This window comes from Diuraphis noxia, unplaced genomic scaffold (genome assembly GCF_037042655.1).
Source record: "Diuraphis noxia isolate RWA-SAM2 unplaced genomic scaffold, SU_Dnox_SAM2 contig0003, whole genome shotgun sequence".
Lineage (NCBI taxonomy): Eukaryota > Metazoa > Arthropoda > Insecta > Hemiptera > Aphididae > Diuraphis > Diuraphis noxia.
In genome coordinates this window covers 78971399-78991370 of record NW_028301713.1, presented here as the reverse complement: position 1 = coordinate 78991370, position 19972 = coordinate 78971399, and the positions used below count along the sequence as shown (strand labels likewise).

Below are 19972 nucleotides of genomic sequence, written 5' to 3'. Positions count from 1 at the left end.
TCTTGACAACAAAAACCTTACAAAAATTCATCAGAAGAATTTTATCGTGTATCTGGCCCCAAAACTTGTGTTGTGTTTCTTATAAAACTACACTGTATCATATAACCAGTGGTGTACTGACGGGGGGGGGGGATAATAACCCCCCCCCCCCCCCCCCCGAAATGAATGGATGATTTAATTTATTATGAGAAAATTAAAATTTCTAGTACCCGTATATTAATTTTGTACTGTACTTAGGTATAACAAATTATCTGAATTCTGAATTCCAAATATTATTAATAGTACAGCTTGTCAGCTTACATTATCAAATGGTACCTACGGGAATATGAGTATTTCCACGAAGATATTGTGGATATGGACGTGGAAGATAGGATGACAATCTTTTATCGTCGTCGTAAAACGTATTTTATTTTGTGCGATTAATCACCCAGTGTGTTAGCCACTTTAATCGACAATCGTTAACGTCGTTTTCATGTATTACCGAGACAGTGCCTACATATTGTTATTTTATCAACCATTGAACTATATTAAACTTATAGTGACAAGCAAAACTACAGTTGCATACGAAGTACGAACTATTGTATATTTGTATTAAAAAGTTTAAGTATATTTTATTAAAAGGTTTAAGTATATTAACATTTAACAATGGATAAGTGGATAATAAAAAAACCTAAACTTGATGTAGAGAATAACCTAACGAACGTTCGGTCTAACTACGAGAAATCAGAAATAAATGAAATTAGTTCAGGTAAGGCTATTGTTATTATTATTATTATAATATAATATTATTATTATTATTACCTACTATTGAACTCTAAAATTGACTATGTATTTCAAATGTTCATTAAAAGCGTTTTTAAAAGTAGCTTTTGCCCCTTCGAGAATTTTAACAAATGTTAAACTAAAACTATTTTTATTTTATTTTTTTTTTTTAATGGTCTTGAAATTTACAAAGAATTTCCGCTTCGTCAACTATGGGCTATTAGCGTTGAATTAATTTATATAATTAGAAAGAAAGAAAAAAAAATTGTTAATTTTAATATACAAAATAGATATGTAAATTTTTGGACATTTTGTGTCTTATAATTATGTACATGTCAAAATTGTTGTTGTTAACTTATAATAACTTTAATATTTGAGATTGTTTGAAGAAATGTATCGTTTTTGTTTTGTTTTCAGGATTTGGACCTAGACTTTCTCCAATGTCGTGGCTTATGTTTAATTCTTCTCTGGTTTTTTGGTATTTTCTACATTCTTCGAATATGTGCTTGATGGATAGTGAGGTGCCACATACTTGGCATATAGGTGGGTCGTCTTTTGCCATCAAGTATCCGAGTGTCATTTTTGTGTGACCAATTCTGGCTCGATTTAGTTTTTTTTCATTTGTGATACTTATGTTTGGGTTTCTTTTCCATCTTTTCACTGTTTGTTTAATTTGTTTGTTTGGGTGTTCCATATGTTTTGCCAAAGGGAGGTTGTGATTTCTAGCAAAGTTAATGTATTGTGCGTCATTTGATCGGGAAGCTAGTTTAGCTTGTTTGTCTGCCTTTTCATTGCCATAAATTCCTATGTGTCAGGTATCCATATAAGGATTATGATATTGTTCTTTCTTTTTGCTTCTTCAAGTCTGTTTTGGATTTGTATTGCTATATCACTAGGATTAAATTTGTTTTTTATACTAATGATGGAGCTTAACGAGTCACTTAGAATAATATATTTTTCATTTTCATTTTTCTTTATATATTTGATTGCCAGTAGTATAGCCACTGATTGGCTGTATATATTATGGAACATGTTGGTGGTAGTTTAAACGAAGTCTGTAGATTGTTTTTTACTAAGGCTATTCCGACCCCTTCATTATTTTTGGATGCATCAGTATATATTTCTTGAAAATCGATAAGATGTTCAATATTGCTTTTTAGAACATTTTTATATTGGGGGGGGGGGGGGGTGTGTTTTCCTTGTTTAATGTGTTTAGTTCAATGTTAATGTTGTATGTGCTTGTCAAAGGTGGGCAAACTAAAACTATTATTAATACCCTTATTAATACTTAATAGGTTTAAATGAGTCAGCACTTAGTACCACTACACAAATACACTCGCAAACTTATGATTATGATATTGGTGTCTATGTAGAAAAAACGTGTACTAATGATCAAAAGTATAAGATTTTGAAAAATCGATGGATACCAAATGAATTTTATAAATTTCCTATCAGTGGAACAAGAAAACTCAAATTCCAAAGAAACTAGTTACTAGAATTCCCTTGGCTTTCATATTCAGAAAAATTGACGGTGCTTTTTGCGTATTCTGTTTTTTATTTTGTTCTAAAGAAGTGGGAAAAGGAAGTCATATCTCTACAAAGTCCCTCGTAGTGACTCCATTCATGATATGATTTAACAACTAGATACGTATTTAGGGTGTGCTAGAGGTTCAATCGCCCTGTGTGATGGCGCTTATTTATATAGATATAGATATACTATAGGTAAAAAAAAATTATAAACAATTTCTGACATTGAAAGTTTTTTAAGTTTAAAGAAAGTGGTTTTGAACAAAACGTTTTTCCAGGAGGCTGCAGGAATAAGTTCTCTTTGAACCAAACACTGTTTCAAAATTCACTATTTCCATAAGTACCTACTATGTTATTTTCCTAAAATTCATCGAAGACTCAAATCTGCTATAATCGCCTAATATAAAGAATTAATATAAATCTAGTGAATTTGTGTCAACGCCACGACACGTTGAAATTGGTTATGATGAGCACCCGGTTGCTCGTGTTAATTATGTATTCATTATATCGGCATTCAACGTGTTAAATAATGAATGCCTGTCTTATAACTATTTTTTTTTTCGGAAATATAATGTGTTACTTATACATGTATTATATTCATGCATTTTTTTATTTTTCATAAATTTATAAAAACACCTGAGAGCTCTTATACTTACAACTCCATGGGACAAATATGCCTACTTGGTGTCCCTCTCAAAATCCAGCATTGTCAAGACATTCGTATATCATTAAATGTATGGAAAAAAGAATATTAAGGATATTAATTTTTTTTTTATACTTGGGATTGATGACATAGGAAAGAGAACGAGGAAGAGAATGTTTTGGTTCGAGTTTAGAATACCTAGTATTTTTTGAACCAACTGTTTAGCTGCTTATATTATAACTGACTTGTGATTTGTAAATCCTTATGTAATGCATTGTACGTTCATGTAACCCAAGGCTCTAGTTATTTTTGAAGATACATAAACTGTAAAGCTTATATAATATAAGTCATGTATTGGAGTGCCTTGCTTAGCTTGACACCAAATTTGAATTCCATATAACCAGACAGAGGATATACCATATACATAATTATTGGGTTAGGTAATTATTTCATTAAATATAATATATTAATATATTATAAATTAAGATAAATGTATAACATATTTTTTCAAATTTAAGGTGCTTGATAATCCAAGTATTTTTGTTAAATGAATATTTTATGACAAAAAATAAAATAAAACTCAAGAACCATTACGTTACAACGTATTTTTTTATTTATTTTTTTAATGAAAAATTTAAAACAAAATAATCCTTACAATAATGTGCAATGTGCAATAATTTGTAATATGATAATTTTTATTATAATTATAAATAGCGGGAGCGGCGTAGAGTAAGTTTCATTGGTAATATTTAATTTATTTTAAGTAATCAACAGTAATCTCCACTTTAACAATTTATTTCATTTCTATTATTTGTATAGATAAGTATAAGTTAATTGTATTGTATTAATAGTTAAGTTACCTACTGTAATGGAATTTAAATGTAAGGTACGAATCCTTGAAACATAATTTATTAGGATTTTAACTTTATGGATGATATTACTTAAAATTATATTGATTTCCTTTAGACTTTTGTCTTTAACTCGTTTGACTTGCAATTATACCTGACGCACATACATACATGGACGCAAAATAGAAACTATCGTGTAATGTAAGAGTTTATTGATTATTATTAAATATTAAATAAACATTGTTCATAATTGTGTACCTATGATTAAATATTATTGATATGTGTACAATTGGTTTCATTGTAATTTTTTTAACATTATAGATGCAAAAAAATATAAACTGATGGAGAAGAATGTAGCGAATAGAATAAACATTCTAAATAAAACCTGTAAAACAACAATAATTAATTATTTAAATATTATTTAAAGTTAAACCTAGGGATTTATTAATTTTTTAAATAAAATATTTTTTGACTATATTTTATTACTTCAATTACTATAGGTAGATATTTCAATGAAAACGATAATACGAAATTGATACAGTATTATATGTTGTTTGATAAAATGTGATTTTTGTTTATTCATCATATTTATTAATTAGAATGATTACCTATTTAGTTATAATGCACTTACTTGGTCTTGCCACCGATTGTCGAGCTTGCATTGTTTATAGCCAATCGTTGTAAAAGAAACCGAACTATGAAGCGGTATCCATGTCCGAGGAAACCATTTATTTAGTATGTTATCTATTTTTTTCCGCCACAAAAAGCTTTTACGAGCAACTAAATCACGCATCTATAAATAGGAATTTAATTATCTTAAAATTAGTATATTCAATATAATTAAGTAGTAGTGTTGTAATATTATGTCATAATAATTTATTAATAAAATAAAAAAATGTGTATAAAATCATAAATTGATTGAATTTGGTCTTACGTCCATTAGCCTCATACGTTTTTGTCTTCAGATTTGTTTAGTTTAAAATCGACTATAAATTTTGGTGATATCAGATAATAAAATATGTTTTTTAGTTTATTGCAATTACTAGAAAAATCACGAAAAATTTAATAATGTGGAAATTAAGTTAAAAAAAAAAAATGAAACTAAGATAATTACTCTGTTGTAGAGTAATATTTGCGTGCACCTCTTATTAGTCTTATTTGAGTATGTCACATTGTATACATTTTGTTTTAATAAAATAATAATATCTTTTCATAGGTACGAAAAACGAGTGAAGATGGTCTTTCATTTTATATTAATAAGTTTATTTATTTATAATAATTTATTATTTTACTATATAAGTAAAATTATATTTAAAGTTTAAACTATAAATAGATAATTATAACTTAAAATGTATTGATATAAATATTTTTAATCGTCGTTGTGTATAGCAGTATATAATAATTAATAATATACGTAAAAATTTTCATGAAGTTCATAAGCATATTTTTGAATTACAAAAATATAGCTAAAATTTTTATTTTTATAGTTTAAATATCCAATTTCTTCAAAATTTTAACTTGTCTACAAAACAAAATTTTACTTACATGTTTTTTAGATTTTCAATTTTCTATAAGAACTGCATAATATGAAGAACATGTGCTATATTTTCAAGCCATAGATATATAAATTAACCATATTATGAATTTTCAACTACAAACTAATTTACATATCCTTCACGATTTTTTCGAAATTTGAACTTTAACTTTAAGTAAACGTGTCACGATTTTCAACATAAACCTTTTCTGATAGAAAAGTGAATTTATTTGATTCATTTTGAAGGTAAAAATTGATAATTTTCAGCAGTTTTCGAAAACAACGGGAAAAACTTCATAAAAATATTTTTTCATAGCTTAATTAAACATTTTAATAGAAGACTCCACAATATGTTTTCAAGCATTAACAATTAAAAAAAAATATTACCGAAATCTAACGTTAATTTTGTATAGGCGTTCAAATTTATATTTCTTATGATATTTGATATTCGGAGTTAAATTAACGAATTTTTGATATTTTTTTGTGATTCAAATCAAATAATTGTTGACTATTGATATTTTCACCAAATATTACTATTAGATGGTTTTTATTATTTAATTATTTATACAAGCATGCATACAACATTCAAATTATTTAGCAAGGTAGACACAACGTCTTTGCTCAGAATCATTTTACGTATGCAATGATTTATCATAATTGTAATCAAATATAACATAATATCCATTACAATTACATGCTCATAAATTACTGTACAGCAGAGCGGTATCCCACATCTCCACCTTTTTATTAAGTTTTAAATACACAGCTAATTATTAAGCCTTCGGTGGTATTAAGTTTTTAGATACCTACCTCTGAAGTTGTATAATTATATAATAATTAATAAATTGTAAATATAACAATATTTAAATTTGTAATTTGACTTAAATCAAAATCCTCAATGTCTCTAAAACGTACGTATATTAGTGCATTACAAAAAAATAAAATTACTTCTATATAGTTGTAAAAAGCTAAATCACTGATAGCTTCTGCATCTTCAATTCTTCTCGATGAGAAATTTTTAATTACAGTTTTGAAATCGTGGTCGTACTCTTCGAGTAGTTGGTTCAAAATTGTACAATCTTCGAAGCCCTTAACATTTAAAAAAATATACTTTATAATTAATACATTAATTATTTTAAATGCATAACGTAAGTATTTAATTAAAATTTATTTTCTTTTGGATTTTATTCTATTCTTACAGCATTCATTCCTTGACCATAAAAAGGTACAATTGCGTGAGCAGCGTCTCCCAACAATAGAAAATTATCATTAACGTGATATGGATTACACTGTAATAACAATATGTTATGATAAATAACTATTGTACATTTTTAGGTCAACAAACATATTTAAATAAAAAGTTTTTAAAGCTCCTACTTACTTTAATAGAAATGAGAGTTCGCGCTTTTCCATTTTTCACTTGTTTTAATAAATGTTCTGGGTGAATCAAATCCATAAAATCTTTAAAGTACTCGTTAAAAAAACGTAAAATCTCTTCCCTTTCAGATTCTAATATCGATGGAAATTTATCCATTGGCATAAATAAAGTGCAAGTCCAAGATTTATCTTTATTTGGTAATGCTATCAACATAAATGTACTTCTCGGCCAAATATGAAGATGACCCGGAGTTAAAGTATTCTAAAAGTTTTCAGTGTTATTTCCTATATTGTAAAATATTATTTTGATTTATTTCCGTACTTTTGTTTCAGTTGATGGTAAGCTTATTTCAAAGTAACCATGATCTATATATGTCTGTGAATAATTAAACATTGGTAGACGAATCATATGTTTGCGAACAATGGAATGAGCTCCATCGCATCCAATAATTATATCCGGTTTAACAGTTTCTTGTTGGTTTTCTAATAATCTAAAAGAAATATGGAATTAATTATAAAAATATTATTTTACGATATTAAATAGAATCATAATAAACATACTTTTGAAACGTTAGTAGATTAGCATTAAAATCAACGTCGACGAGTTTATGTGAAAAGTTTAACTTCACATTTGGATATTTTTCTAATTCTACAAAAAATGTATAGTCATATTATTGGGCTATTAATAATAACCAAAATATTAAACAGATAGTTACTTGTTAATAAAAATTCATTGAGTTCCTTTCTGCTAATAGAGAACAAACACTGAAAAACATTAACTCAATTATAATTACTTGTTTTTTTTTATAAATTACTTATCATCAAGGCATTAAATCATCTTGACTTAATAAACTATACTTAGTGCTAGTACAAAATATAAAATGTATTGTTTAAAATGATAGAACAAATTATTATACTAAATTTTAATTTTTTAAATAAATGATATGTAAGGGAGCTATTTTATAATACTATTATTCTAAGTAGTTTGGATTCTGAACAAATGCAGTATATAGTATGATGTGATTTTTAATCAAATGTTGCAATTAAAGTTTTATTATTATTTTGGTATGTTTAAAATGATTTTTTTTAGAGTTCCGAATGGTATGATCTTTCTATTTATCATATTTTTAGTATAAAAATTGTATTAGAAATAGAAACCCTTACAATTTTTTTTTTTTTTTACTAACACGAAGTATACCTTCGGTGACATAGGCCATGGGTAACAAGTAACAACATTTAAGTTACATTGGGTTGTATTTACATTAAAAACTATATTATTTTAAAGTGTTCATATTTTATTTTTTAGTTCTGCCTCTGTGATGAACTTGATGGTAGCTGTCTCACAAATTATTAATTATACTTATATAAAAATAAGATTAAATTTTGATAAAACTAGAGAATTTTGGTGCTTCTATGAGTATTTTGAATAATAGTACCTACAATTTTTTTCTCATTATTCGATTAAATTTACAACAGAGTTATGTTCAGAAAAGTTATAGTTTGATTTGATTATTCAAAAAATGGTGACTTACTTTTTTTAATTTATTTTATATCGGCTATAAATAAAATAAAATAATCTAAATAACTAAAATAGGTTGTCATTTTTTTATTAGTGATACAAATTATGAATAACGAGACTATAATATAGTTACTACATAAATATAGACATAATGGTACCTTGGATTTGTTAATATCATACATAATGCTATATTTATTGCCATCAGTTGAATGGATCATTCGGCCGTACATAGGTTCTGTGAGTTCTTCAATAACAATATTATCGAGTCCAATAAATCGGAGAGCGTTAATGCCTCTTTCTGACAAAGCCAAGTTTATAGAACGTCCTGATGTTGATTTATCAAGTCTAATATCTGTATTATAATATGATTTTCTATAATATAATTAATATATAGAACGTAGGTATTCATTCATACTTAATAAAAAACTATAATTTTTGGTTTCACATTTAGTTCGAACTTAAATGATTGTAGAAAGTTATTATTTAAACTATTGAGTAAACTTTTATTTTTTTTTGCTACTATAATTATTTCAATTTTTATTGTTGAAAAATATTTCGTCGTATCACTGTAAAATGTTTTATTTAATTTAGTGTGTTTATTTTATTACCATTTTAAATCAAAGAGAAGTGGGTTTTTCTTGATGACGATTCTAAATGTAGGATAGGTTGTAGTAAATAAAACTAACCCAAAGTCCAAAATATAAACAAGATTTATAGTATTATCATTATGCATTAACATTTTTTGTAATTTGCATCAGAATTCAATTCAACCAGATTATTTACTACATACACATTTCCATAGTAGAGACTCTACTTTAGATAGTATGAGATATCAGTAGGTATTACCACAGATTAATATTCACGAATTAAACTAATTTTATGTTACTACAATTTGATGTTTACTCTATTAGCGGGCAATGATGAGAAGTTCCCAACTTACCTATATGAAGACAACAAAAATATTAACTTAATGGACAATTAATGGCGACGTCGGTATGAGTATAAAAATATACGTACAAACATATTACTTATAACTATTAATATCATAGTGGTTAATTTTATTTAAAAAAAAAGGTATTGTTGTTATTTGAGTAATTAAATTTCGTTCATCGTGATCCCGATCAACAAGGTTAGGTAATATAGGTACCGAAAAAATAATCGAATACATAATTAAATATTTATTTTGACGCAATTAACGAATTACTTACACTATTTTCTGATACATACGGTAGTGCAAGTTACATTCCTTTATTTTAGTGCAATTTACAGACTCCCGTCAACTATACTTACGTATAATAATTCTGAAAACTTCTAAATTTATTTATCTTTGATTAGTATTGGTACTTGGTAGGTATACTAGATATAAAAGAAATTATCGTCCATAGAAATTATTATATTTAAACTTCATAACCAGTTCTCATTTTAATAATGTTAAAGTTCTAAAATATTTACAAGTTTATATGATGAAAACTAAATTTGAGAAAGTGATTCACAAAAGCTAATGTCATTTGGTATTGTAAAATTATTAGTGTTTATAATTTGTTTTACTAATAAAATTTACGGACATTAAAAAAGTGGTGTCTCATAATAAAATATTATATTAAGTTATGTTATTGTAGAACTTATCAGACAGTTAGTATAGGTATATGTTTTATAAGAAGGATTTTATACTAACACGAATTCAGTTAAACATGTAACAAGTACCTAAATTTAGATAGGTCATAGTCTTTCATTTGGTGCTGCTGATACTAGATAAATTAAATTATCTAGTTTTACTTTTTAGGTAAGTATTTGTAAAAAAACGGTATTGTACCAATAGGCAATAACATATTTTTTTGTAATTACTAAACTAATTAATAAACTTGTTTACCATAGATATTGCGGTCTTTATTTAAAACTACATTGTTACAGTGATAGTGTTTATACATCAACAATATTTAATTTTGTTAAATAAACATTGTATAATTTTCATAAAAAAATTAACATATTTTACAATAATAGGTATATTATAATAGGTACCTACTTAAACATATAGTTTACCTGTTCGACTTTCGTAGACGGTAACGTCATATCCATTTTCTGCCATAAAGCATGCACACAATGACCCAACCTAAATAAAAAGACATGAAATTTTTAACTTTATTATAACTTAATTTTAATAAACATTATTTACTGGTCCGGCTCCAATAATAGCAATTTTAATCCTTGAATGAGTAAACATCTTATCAGCTTCAAATCTATATAAAAACTAAAGTGAAATGAAGACATTTTACTACATAATTTCATACATAACATCGTAATTTATAATATACGTTCCAAAGAGGGGGAATCGTGATGTAACGTTGAAAATAATACCAATATACCCATCAGAGTAGAAACCATAAAAACGTTTTTGAACAAATGTGAAGCTGTATCTGTGTCCTTTGAAATAGTATATCAAGTGTGTGTTTCATATAAATTTTTGATGAAATTGGATATTTATATCGTAATTAAAAAAATATTAACCGTGGGGACTTGAGACATTTTGCTATTACGTTTATAAAGTATATTTTGAGGCCATTATGACTAATCTTGAACAATTCAAATCATGAAACTATTTACATCGTTTTTCGGTACCTATATATATGTTATCGCTTTATAATTAATTATCAAGTCAATATATGCGACAGTTATGGCTTAAAATGTTATAATATAAATTTTTCAGATCTTTTGGTTACACGCGTGCATAATTGCAGTTGTATATACTTAGGTGTATATAATATATATATACATACTAAGTCAGGTTATATGTACGAGTGTTTAACTACCAATTTATTTCATTTTTAATTTGTGGTGATTAATATAAATAAGTGTCAATATTATTGTAACTATTGTATCGTGGTAATTTATACGTATACGTGTGTTTATGGCTTTCTTCAACTTAGCACTATCTCAAGTAGGTAGTAAAAAATATGGGGTTGTAGTAATTGCACCAAAATTCAAATCAATTATTATTTCGATTGTAGGTACTTAGGTAACGTTTTGATAGTGGAGTATAAGATATTGTCATATTGATATATGAGAAGCTAATAGTAATAAACTAATAACTAAAGAGTTACATAAAATATTTCATATCAAGTACAGACAAAGTAATCGAATATTGGTAGTAGATACTCATTTCGGTGCAAATATAACTGCAAAGACTATTTTGACTACCTACAATGGTGGAAATTATAAGCACTGCGTTTACCTAGCTCTAGGCTGTAGTGGTGCAAAACTGAAAATCGTATATTATCTTTATTTTAGTGTTAATTTTAGACTCCCGAATCTTAATATAAGCATATTCTATCTACCATGCAATTTTCAAAAAATTTCGATTTAAATTGAAGTATTTATAGGCATATGCAATTTTCGATCATTATTAGTTTTTTTTAAATTAATATCGATAAAAATTTATTTGTTGGGTATAGAAAAGTTTGAAAAATTAATACAAGGCTCTTAACATATTGTTACAATAGCAGTTGAAAAATAAAAGAAATACATAGTCACCATTTTTTTTTTTACAAGCATTCAAAGTTTGAATTTTGACAAAATACATAAAAATCATGAAAATTCACAAATTATTTTAAGGTAGGTAGAAACTCATAAAAAAATTTATTTTTAAATCTAAGATTTGGAAATTTGATGCAAGGTTTGTCAACGTTTATCATAAAAATAATATCCACCAGAAAGTCAAATTAAGTTTTTATGAGTGTTAGAAGTTTAAATTTTTACAACATTGGATTTTCACTAGATTTCTCATTTAGCAATTTTCTTATTTTGGTATAACTCTAAAAAAAATGACCGCAGATACTTGAAATTTTCACTGAATGTTTATAATGGCATTTTATATATTTGATACGATTTTAAAATTGTTTTGATTAGTTTTGAGCTGTTTACTGACATTTTAATTTTTCAAATTGTTTAGTTTTTTTTTTCTATTAATGTCAATACAATTTTATTGGTTGGGTCAAAAAACTTCTAAATTTAATATAAGACTTTCAAAATATTATTTCAATAGCTGTTGAAAAATATTATTTTTTTTTTTTATATAAGCATGTAAAGTTCAAATGTTGACTAAATACGTAAAAATTAAGGCAAAGTTCAAATTATCTTAGATAGAAGTTCATAAAAAATTTTCTTTTTAAATCTAAGATTTGAAAGTTACAAGGCTTCTAACATATTTTTACAAGACGATATCCGATATCCACTTTCCCGTTTGTTTTTTGTTTTGTTTTGTGAACATTATTTGTTTTTTTGAGATTTAAGATTAAAAAAATAGTTGCTTTTGGTTACAGCTTACAAATTATCGTAATATAATAGTAATAAGAGAAAGATAAATCGTTGTATATTATTCACTAATTGCAGAAACAAATTGTTATAGTTCTCTGACTTAGGATTAATAAAATAATAATAATAATAATAATGTTATTGTATACTTATACCGTTGATTATAAAATATACTGTATAGTATTTATAATCAATGTTTCTGCATATAAACAAAAACAAATTTTTGTCCGGGCAACACATGATTATTATTATAATAAATAAATAACTACGAATAGACTATTGTTTCTTTCAATAGGATTCTGAAATATTGTTCATTTGAACATATCCATTGGCTGTCAATAAAAGCGTTCTAAAAATGTCGAAAAGGTTTTTTTTGCAGGCCTTACGTTTGCCGCTATAGGTGCTATTGGCATATTATATCATTACATTAGCAAACGGAAGCAATTGTTAAATGATAATCACGTGCAAATTGTACAGGTAATAAAAATATTTATTTATTTGTGTCATACTTATTTTAATTTGTACAGTCTGTATAAATGGGCACATAAGAGGGTTTGGTTGACTAGATTATAGGTAAAAACTATAATGTTTAATGCAGTAGGTATATGAGATTACTTATTTTGTAGAACTAAATATTGATAGTATCTTTTCTATTAATAGGAGTAATAGGACGATGGTGGAAAAAGATTCAAACAATACCATTAAAGTTCAAAAATTGGAATTAGTAGAAAGTTAGTTTTTCATATACATAGGTAACATAATATATTGAGTATTAATTATATTTTAACCAAAAATATTTTCATATTAGATAAAAAGTTACCCAAGAATGATGATGTAGCATCCATAAAAAGTAATATTATAATACATATTATATCGACCTACTTACATTAGTAATTAACAATATTTTTATCATAACGTTCGTTTATGAAGCAGATCGGAGAATAAACTTAATATTCCATATGACGAACATTTACCAAACACGTGCATGCAAATACACCAACCGACCAAACCAACCAGGTTGGTAATGTGATTGCTAATAGAAGCGTCCGTAGGAAAAGAGATACTACAGCGTCCACCTCCAACATTCACGGTAACAATTGATTTTAGGTTATATTAGAAAGTTTACACTTTATAGTACTTTTTGAATAGTATCTAAACATTAAAATTCTTGAATATCTTAATAGCCGGCCCTTACATGATTTAATGTTGGTCATTGTATTATTTTTATTTTCAATTAATTAATTTAATGTAGATACATGGTAATTTCTAAACAGCTGTGCTGGTAGAAAAACAATGATTTATAATATAACAGTAGTATATTATTTTTATAAAAATGTTTGCTTATTTCTGTGTATAACGTTTTAGACGAATTAAATAATTAATATTATATAAACATAATAATTTTTAATGTGTAATAAATACGATACGTACGTATAATGTTTTGTTTATCCCGTGAAATTACTCATGTAAACATATAGGACTGTTTCGTTCACTGTCCGGCTCGCCATCCGTGGACGATGACTTCTAAAGTTATATTTATATACCTATATATATTTATAAAATGAATTTCTGTCTGTTTGTCCTATATGCATTTCTAAACGGCTGAACTGATAGCGATGAAATTTGGTACAGAGATAGAGATATATATTAAAACTATGGTCAGAGATAGATTGAATTAAATAGTGAATAGCGATAGACCTATAGATATCATTCAATCGAATATTTTAATTATTCTTAGTCTGTTCTCAATAAAACGAATTAAATTACTTAATGTTTAACTAAATTGAATATCGTTGTATGTATGATTTTTACTTAGTATATTTTAACCGTCATCTATCTAAATGTATAAGTATACTGCTAGCAAAATAACATGAAACGAATTTAACACACAGTTTGAAACATATAAGAGGTAGAATTTAAAAAAAAAACTTGTGTAAATGATCAAATTTATAATATTTATATCTATATTAAATGGTATGTAATTTGTTTTAGGTCATTCAAGACGATATAGAATCCGTTTTATTCAGCAAAAAAACAAAAATGTTGTGATTGGAGGTAAATAAGAATAGACTTTATATAATATTAAGAATACGAGTGTTAAGTTCATAATATCTTGTGCATGCGTGTAGTCTGTTTGTTGTTAGGAATAAAATATTATAGTAAATATTATAACATATGCTTTTTTATTTTAGATGGTGAAAAACTTTGCCGATAAAAAGAAGAATCAACCCTTGGTTCTTTTAAATGAGATATTTAACTGTCTAAAATGTATAACCACCGTTGTCAAAAATCCTTCACCAGTGATCTTAGTGGAATGTATGATAGATGCAAAGATTTTTTTTGTATTCGGTAATATTTTTGTATTGTAACATTATATCAGGTAGATCTTAACATTTTTAATACCTATTTGAAATTATAAATTAATTTTAATATTTTATCAAACTTATGTTTTACTTAAATATATGATGTATGATTTCTTATATGGTCACTTTAATATGTACAATATAATAATATATACGATTTTCTGTCAAAACCTTAATATAAAAGTTATCTTAATTTATAAATAAAAAATAAAAAATCTAGTAAAGATTTTTTATCTTTGTACACGTATGTGTACAAAAAACATCGGTTGGATGAATTATAGAATTGATATTTAAAATTTTTCAACAATAATCAGTTAATATTGCCTTTAATCTTAATTTTGTAGATTCATCTAAAAAGGCAGCAAAACAAGAAATCACCATCTTAATATTAAATCATTTTTTTGAAGATGAAGATGATTTTAAATAAATATTATAGACTATTAAGAGGCATAAGTATGCTATTTATACATGTACAATTCAAATTTAATTAGGTAAAGTATCTACTCTGGTGTATGATATTTAATCCATGTACCTGCTTTTATTTTTTGTTAGTTACAATTAACAATAAATTAAAAGTAGTTAATTAATTAATGTAATATACACCGTAGCATAATATATCTTACCTAATTAAATTTAATTGTACATGCTATTTATACAATTTAATAGTCTATAATATTTATTTAAGATTTTATGAAGATCCTGTGCAATTTATCATATATCAATAACACATTTCACAATAATACGAGATAGGATTTTTGTGAATTTAAACATTACACATAGGTATAATTTCATTCAAAAAAGAACCCGTTGGTATTCAAGTTTTTCACCGTCTTAAAATCTATGATTGTAATATTATTAAAAAAATAAATGTTTTGTCTTAAGTCGTTGTGTTATTATTTTAAAATATTTTTTCAGTATCGATTAAATAACTATTATATTGCATAGTATTGCTGTTTCCAATTTGAAATGGAAGAATCGACTGAAAACCCATATAGATTATTGAGTATTATTAGTTACAATATATTAGTAAATATCTTAAATTTGTTCACCTTTTTAAAAAATAACACTTTCTAGTGTACTATATTTTTGGAGATAAAATACGGATACATCATTATATGGTCATGTATTCTATGTAGCTTAGAAGTCTACTTACCGAGTGGAGGATTATGATCGCAACGTGATTTGTATCATCCAACCGATTCAAACGCATAGGAAATCATTTGCATCTGACATCACATACCCAAGCAGGGTGTAACCAGAAGAATTTCGAATATTATGAATGATTAGGGGCCGGAGTGGCGCAGTGGTCACGCATTTGACTACGACTCACACAATCATCGGTTCGATTCATAGCAAAGTGCAAAAAAAATTTGTATGGTTCTACGTGATCACTAAATCCCCACGCTGTCGTCCGATTGCGTCATCCGGTTCCCAACTAGGTCCCACTCCACTGGGAGTGAAGACCGCACATGTCTGCTCTTGGAGAAGGGGGGTAGTATCATGTATATAGTGATATATACATAGATAAATAGATCACATGATATCCCTACTATACCCACTTGTGATAAGCATTGACGAAGACCTAGAGGTCGTTTCAATGAACAAATACAAAAAAAAAAAGGAATGATAGCACATTAGTACCAATAAAGAAGCATTTGATCCATCGGCGATGTAAAACATATAATATAATATTGTGCATTGTAAGTTTCTTCGGACACAATTAAATAGAAATTCATAACGTCTTGCAGGTGGTATTATAAAATATTTCGAATTGTTATGAATTTTAAAACAGAGTACGTATACGAAATTGATAGTTTATTCATGGACAGCAAAAAATTGGAATCTATTAATAAAATAAGGATTTCTCTGTTAAATTTTAGATTCTGAGCGGAGCGAGGAATGTATTGATTTTACCATAATGTGTGTTTAAAAAAAAATTTTTTTTGTGTCTGTCATCACGTTTTAGGGCAGTAAAAGTGCTTCGATTTTCGACTTCAGTACCTCGTTCGATCAGAAAGTTTTTCTAAATAATCGGAATAAACAAATTAAAAATTAAAGGAAAAACAGGAAATTTTACGCACAATCAGTTTTCGACAAAATCGATTTCGGTTTTTGATGTAGCTTTAAAACAAATGACCATAGATACACGATTTTCACCAAATGTAAATATAAGTATATTCTATCCACCATACAATTTTCAAAAATGTTTGACTAAGTTGAACTATTTATAGGCATATGCAATTTTCGATCATTATTAGTTTTTTTTAAATTTGTAGTTGGGTAGAAAAGCTTGAAAATTTAATACAAGGCTCCTAATTTGGAGTTGAAAAACAAAATAAATTCATTGTCATAATTTTAGATTCTGAACGAAGTGATGAACGTATTGATTTTACAATGATGTGTGTTTTTTTGTGTGTGCGTGTCTGTGTACAGCATAACTAGTCGAAATGATGCTTCAATTTCAAACTTTGGGGGTGGTTTCCAATGTAAAAGTGAATATCCTTGGTGCATTATACAGGTCAAAAATAAACATTTTCCAACAGTTTTCAAAAAAATCGAGAAAAACAAAAAAAAAATGACAGAAAAACTGGAATTTTTACGCAAAACCAGTTTTCGACAAAATCGATATTTTTATATGGTTGTAATTCAAAAACTAATCACTGTAAATACTTGAAATTTTCACCAAATGTTAATGTTGGTGATATCTATATACAGTTTAATTTTCAAAAATTTTCAACTTTTTTTGAGTTATTTATAGACCACTGAAATTTTTTTTGAAGTGTCGGTAAAAAAATGTTGGACGACCAAAAAAACTTGAAAATTTAATACAAGGTTCCTTATGAGTTGTTCTTATTGTAGCTAAAAAAATTAAAAATCGTTAGTCACAATTTTTTTTAATAAGCGTTTATAGTTCAAAATTTTACGAAATCTGTCGAAAACGCGAAAATTTGCAAGTAATTTTTAAATTGAAAAATCATAAAAAATTTTGCGTTTATAACTAAGGATTAAAAATACAACACTAAGTTTTCCATAAGTTTTCCTTCAAGTAGCTATAGAGAAAACTCGAAGCATCATTATAGGAAAACTTTAAGTGCGTTTGAATTTTAAATTTTTACGAAATAGCGTAACGATAACGATTTATCCTCAAACGAATTTAAATATTTGTTATTATTCAAAAAGTATAAGTCGTAGATACTTGAAAATGTTATCAGTTATTCAGATTGGCATTTTCTTTACATGGTTTAATTTTCAAAATATTTTGACTTTTTTTGAGATATTTATAGACGACTGAAATTTTCAATTTGTCTGAAAATTTTTTTTTGAAGTGTCGATAAAAATTGTTTGGCCCTATCAAAACACTTGAAAATTTAATACAAAGTTCCTCATAAGTTATTCTTATAGTGATTAAAAAATTATAAGAATACATAGGCACAATTTTTTTTATTAGCATTTGAAGTTCAAATATTGTCTCAATACGTAAAAATTACAGCAATTTTCAAATTATCTTAGATCGAAATTCATAAAAGTTTTTCTTTTTAATTCTAAGATTTGAGAATTTAATACAAGGCTCATAATATATTTTTACAATAGCAGTTGAAAAATAAAATAAATGTATAGCCACAATTTTTTTTTACATGTATTCAAATTTTAATTTTGACAACATACGTAAAAATCACAAAAATTCGTAAATTATTTTATCCTAGAAATTCATAAAAAACTTTCCTTTTATACCTAAGGTTTGAAAATTTAATACAAGGCTCCTAAAAAAGTTTTACAATAGCATTTGAAAAATAAAAGAAATTTATAGTCACATATTTCTTTTATAAGCATTTACAGTTCAAATTTTGACTAAATACATAAAAATTACGGCAATGTTCAAATTATCTTAGATCAAAATTCATAAAAGTTTTTCTTTTTAATTCTAAGATTTGAGAATTTATTACAAGGCTCATATTATAGTTTTTCAATAGCAGTTGAAAAATAAAAGAAATATATGGCCACATTTTTTTTTACATGCATTCAAATTTTAATTTTGACAACATACGTAAACATCACGAAAATTCGTAAATTATTTTATTCTAGAAATTCATAAAAAATTTTCCTTTTATACCTAAGATTTGAAAATTTAATACAAGGCTCCTAAAATATTTTTACAATAGCAGTTGAAAAATACAAGAAATATATAGTCACATTTTTTTTTTACAAGCATTTAAATTTTAATTTTGACAACATACGTAAAAATCACGAAAATTCGCAAATTATTATAAGCTAGAAATTCATAAAAAATTTTCTTTTTAAATCTAAGATTTGAAATGTAATACAAGATTCCTTACAAATTTGTCAATCTTTATCACCAAAAAAATGTCCACCGGAAATTCAAATTAAATTTTTATTAGCATTTGAATTTCAAATATTGACAAAAATTTGTCAAAACCATGAATATTTGCAAATTATTTTGTAGTTCAAAATTCATAATATTGTTTGTATTTATATCTAAGGTTATAAAATTTAACACCAAGTTTTCCACAAGTTTTGCTTCAAATAGCTATAGAGAAAATTTGAAGCGTCATTATAGGAAAAATGTTTTAAATTTTTATGAAATCGCGTAATGATAACGATTTATCCTCAAACCAGGTATTCGTATATATAAGGTATTATGAATTATGATAACTACATGATAACTACACTAATTGATGAACCATCATGCCTTATGCAAAATGCATCTTAATTGAAAAATAAAATATTTGTTTCAAAATAGAATATATGACAATATTTAAATATAATATATCCTAGACTGACAAATCATCTCCGTTCAGAATCGTTTTTCATATACAATGATACCTATCATTGCATTCAAATTTAATCCCATACATTACAGTAACCTACTGTACAGCAGAGCGACATCCACGACTTACCGCTTTTTTTTTTATAAGCATTCAAAGTTTGAATTTTGACAAAATACGTAAAAGTCACGAAAATTCGCAAATTATTTTAAGCTAGAATTCATAAAACATTTTCTTTTTAAATCTAAGATACGAAAAATTTTAATAATCTATATATATCCTAGACACATAAATCGTCTCAACTCAG

The 19972-nt window shown here is 26.1% G+C and overlaps 1 protein-coding gene and 1 long non-coding RNA gene across 4 annotated transcripts; one reads left to right on the top strand and one right to left on the bottom strand.

The window, feature by feature from the left end:
- Nucleotides 1-3970: 3970 nt before the first annotated feature.
- Nucleotides 3971-16248, bottom strand: cn (Kynurenine 3-monooxygenase cn). 2 transcript variants are annotated; one of them, XM_015510629.2, is made up of 12 exons: nucleotides 16035-16248; nucleotides 10384-10458; nucleotides 10251-10320; nucleotides 8369-8562; nucleotides 7408-7456; nucleotides 7253-7340; nucleotides 7014-7182; nucleotides 6696-6953; nucleotides 6514-6603; nucleotides 6263-6403; nucleotides 4412-4573; nucleotides 3971-4165 (listed from the first exon to the last, which is right to left on the bottom strand). In XM_015510629.2, the coding sequence occupies exons 1-12, from the start codon at nucleotides 16089-16091 to the stop codon at nucleotides 4076-4078; spliced, it is 1443 nt and encodes a 480-aa protein (XP_015366115.1). In that variant the 5' UTR covers nucleotides 16092-16248; the 3' UTR covers nucleotides 3971-4075. The 2 variants fall into 2 exon arrangements, with proteins under 2 accessions (XP_015366115.1, XP_015366117.1); XM_015510631.2 differs by having other exon boundaries at nucleotides 10384-10447; nucleotides 16035-16244.
- LOC149057810 (uncharacterized) lies at nucleotides 13254-15435 on the top strand. 2 transcript variants are annotated; one of them, XR_016191034.1, is made up of 5 exons: nucleotides 13254-13368; nucleotides 13452-13608; nucleotides 14511-14573; nucleotides 14711-14867; nucleotides 15226-15435. It is a non-coding gene; the product is annotated as an uncharacterized LOC149057810 (long non-coding RNA). The 2 variants fall into 2 exon arrangements; XR_016191035.1 differs by having other exon boundaries at nucleotides 14711-14898.
- Nucleotides 16249-19972: the final 3724 nt, after the last annotated feature.

Coding starts and splice junctions, on each gene's coding strand:
- cn (XM_015510629.2), bottom strand. CDS start 16,091: ATGCGTTTGAATCGGTTGGATGATACAAATCACGTTGCGATCATAATC. Junction 10,321..10,383: donor CTATTATTGGAGCCGGACCA/GTAAATAATGTT, acceptor CTTTTTATTTAG/GTTGGGTCATTGTGTGCATG. Junction 7,183..7,252: donor AATCTACTAACGTTTCAAAA/GTATGTTTATTA, acceptor TATTTCTTTTAG/ATTATTAGAAAACCAACAAG.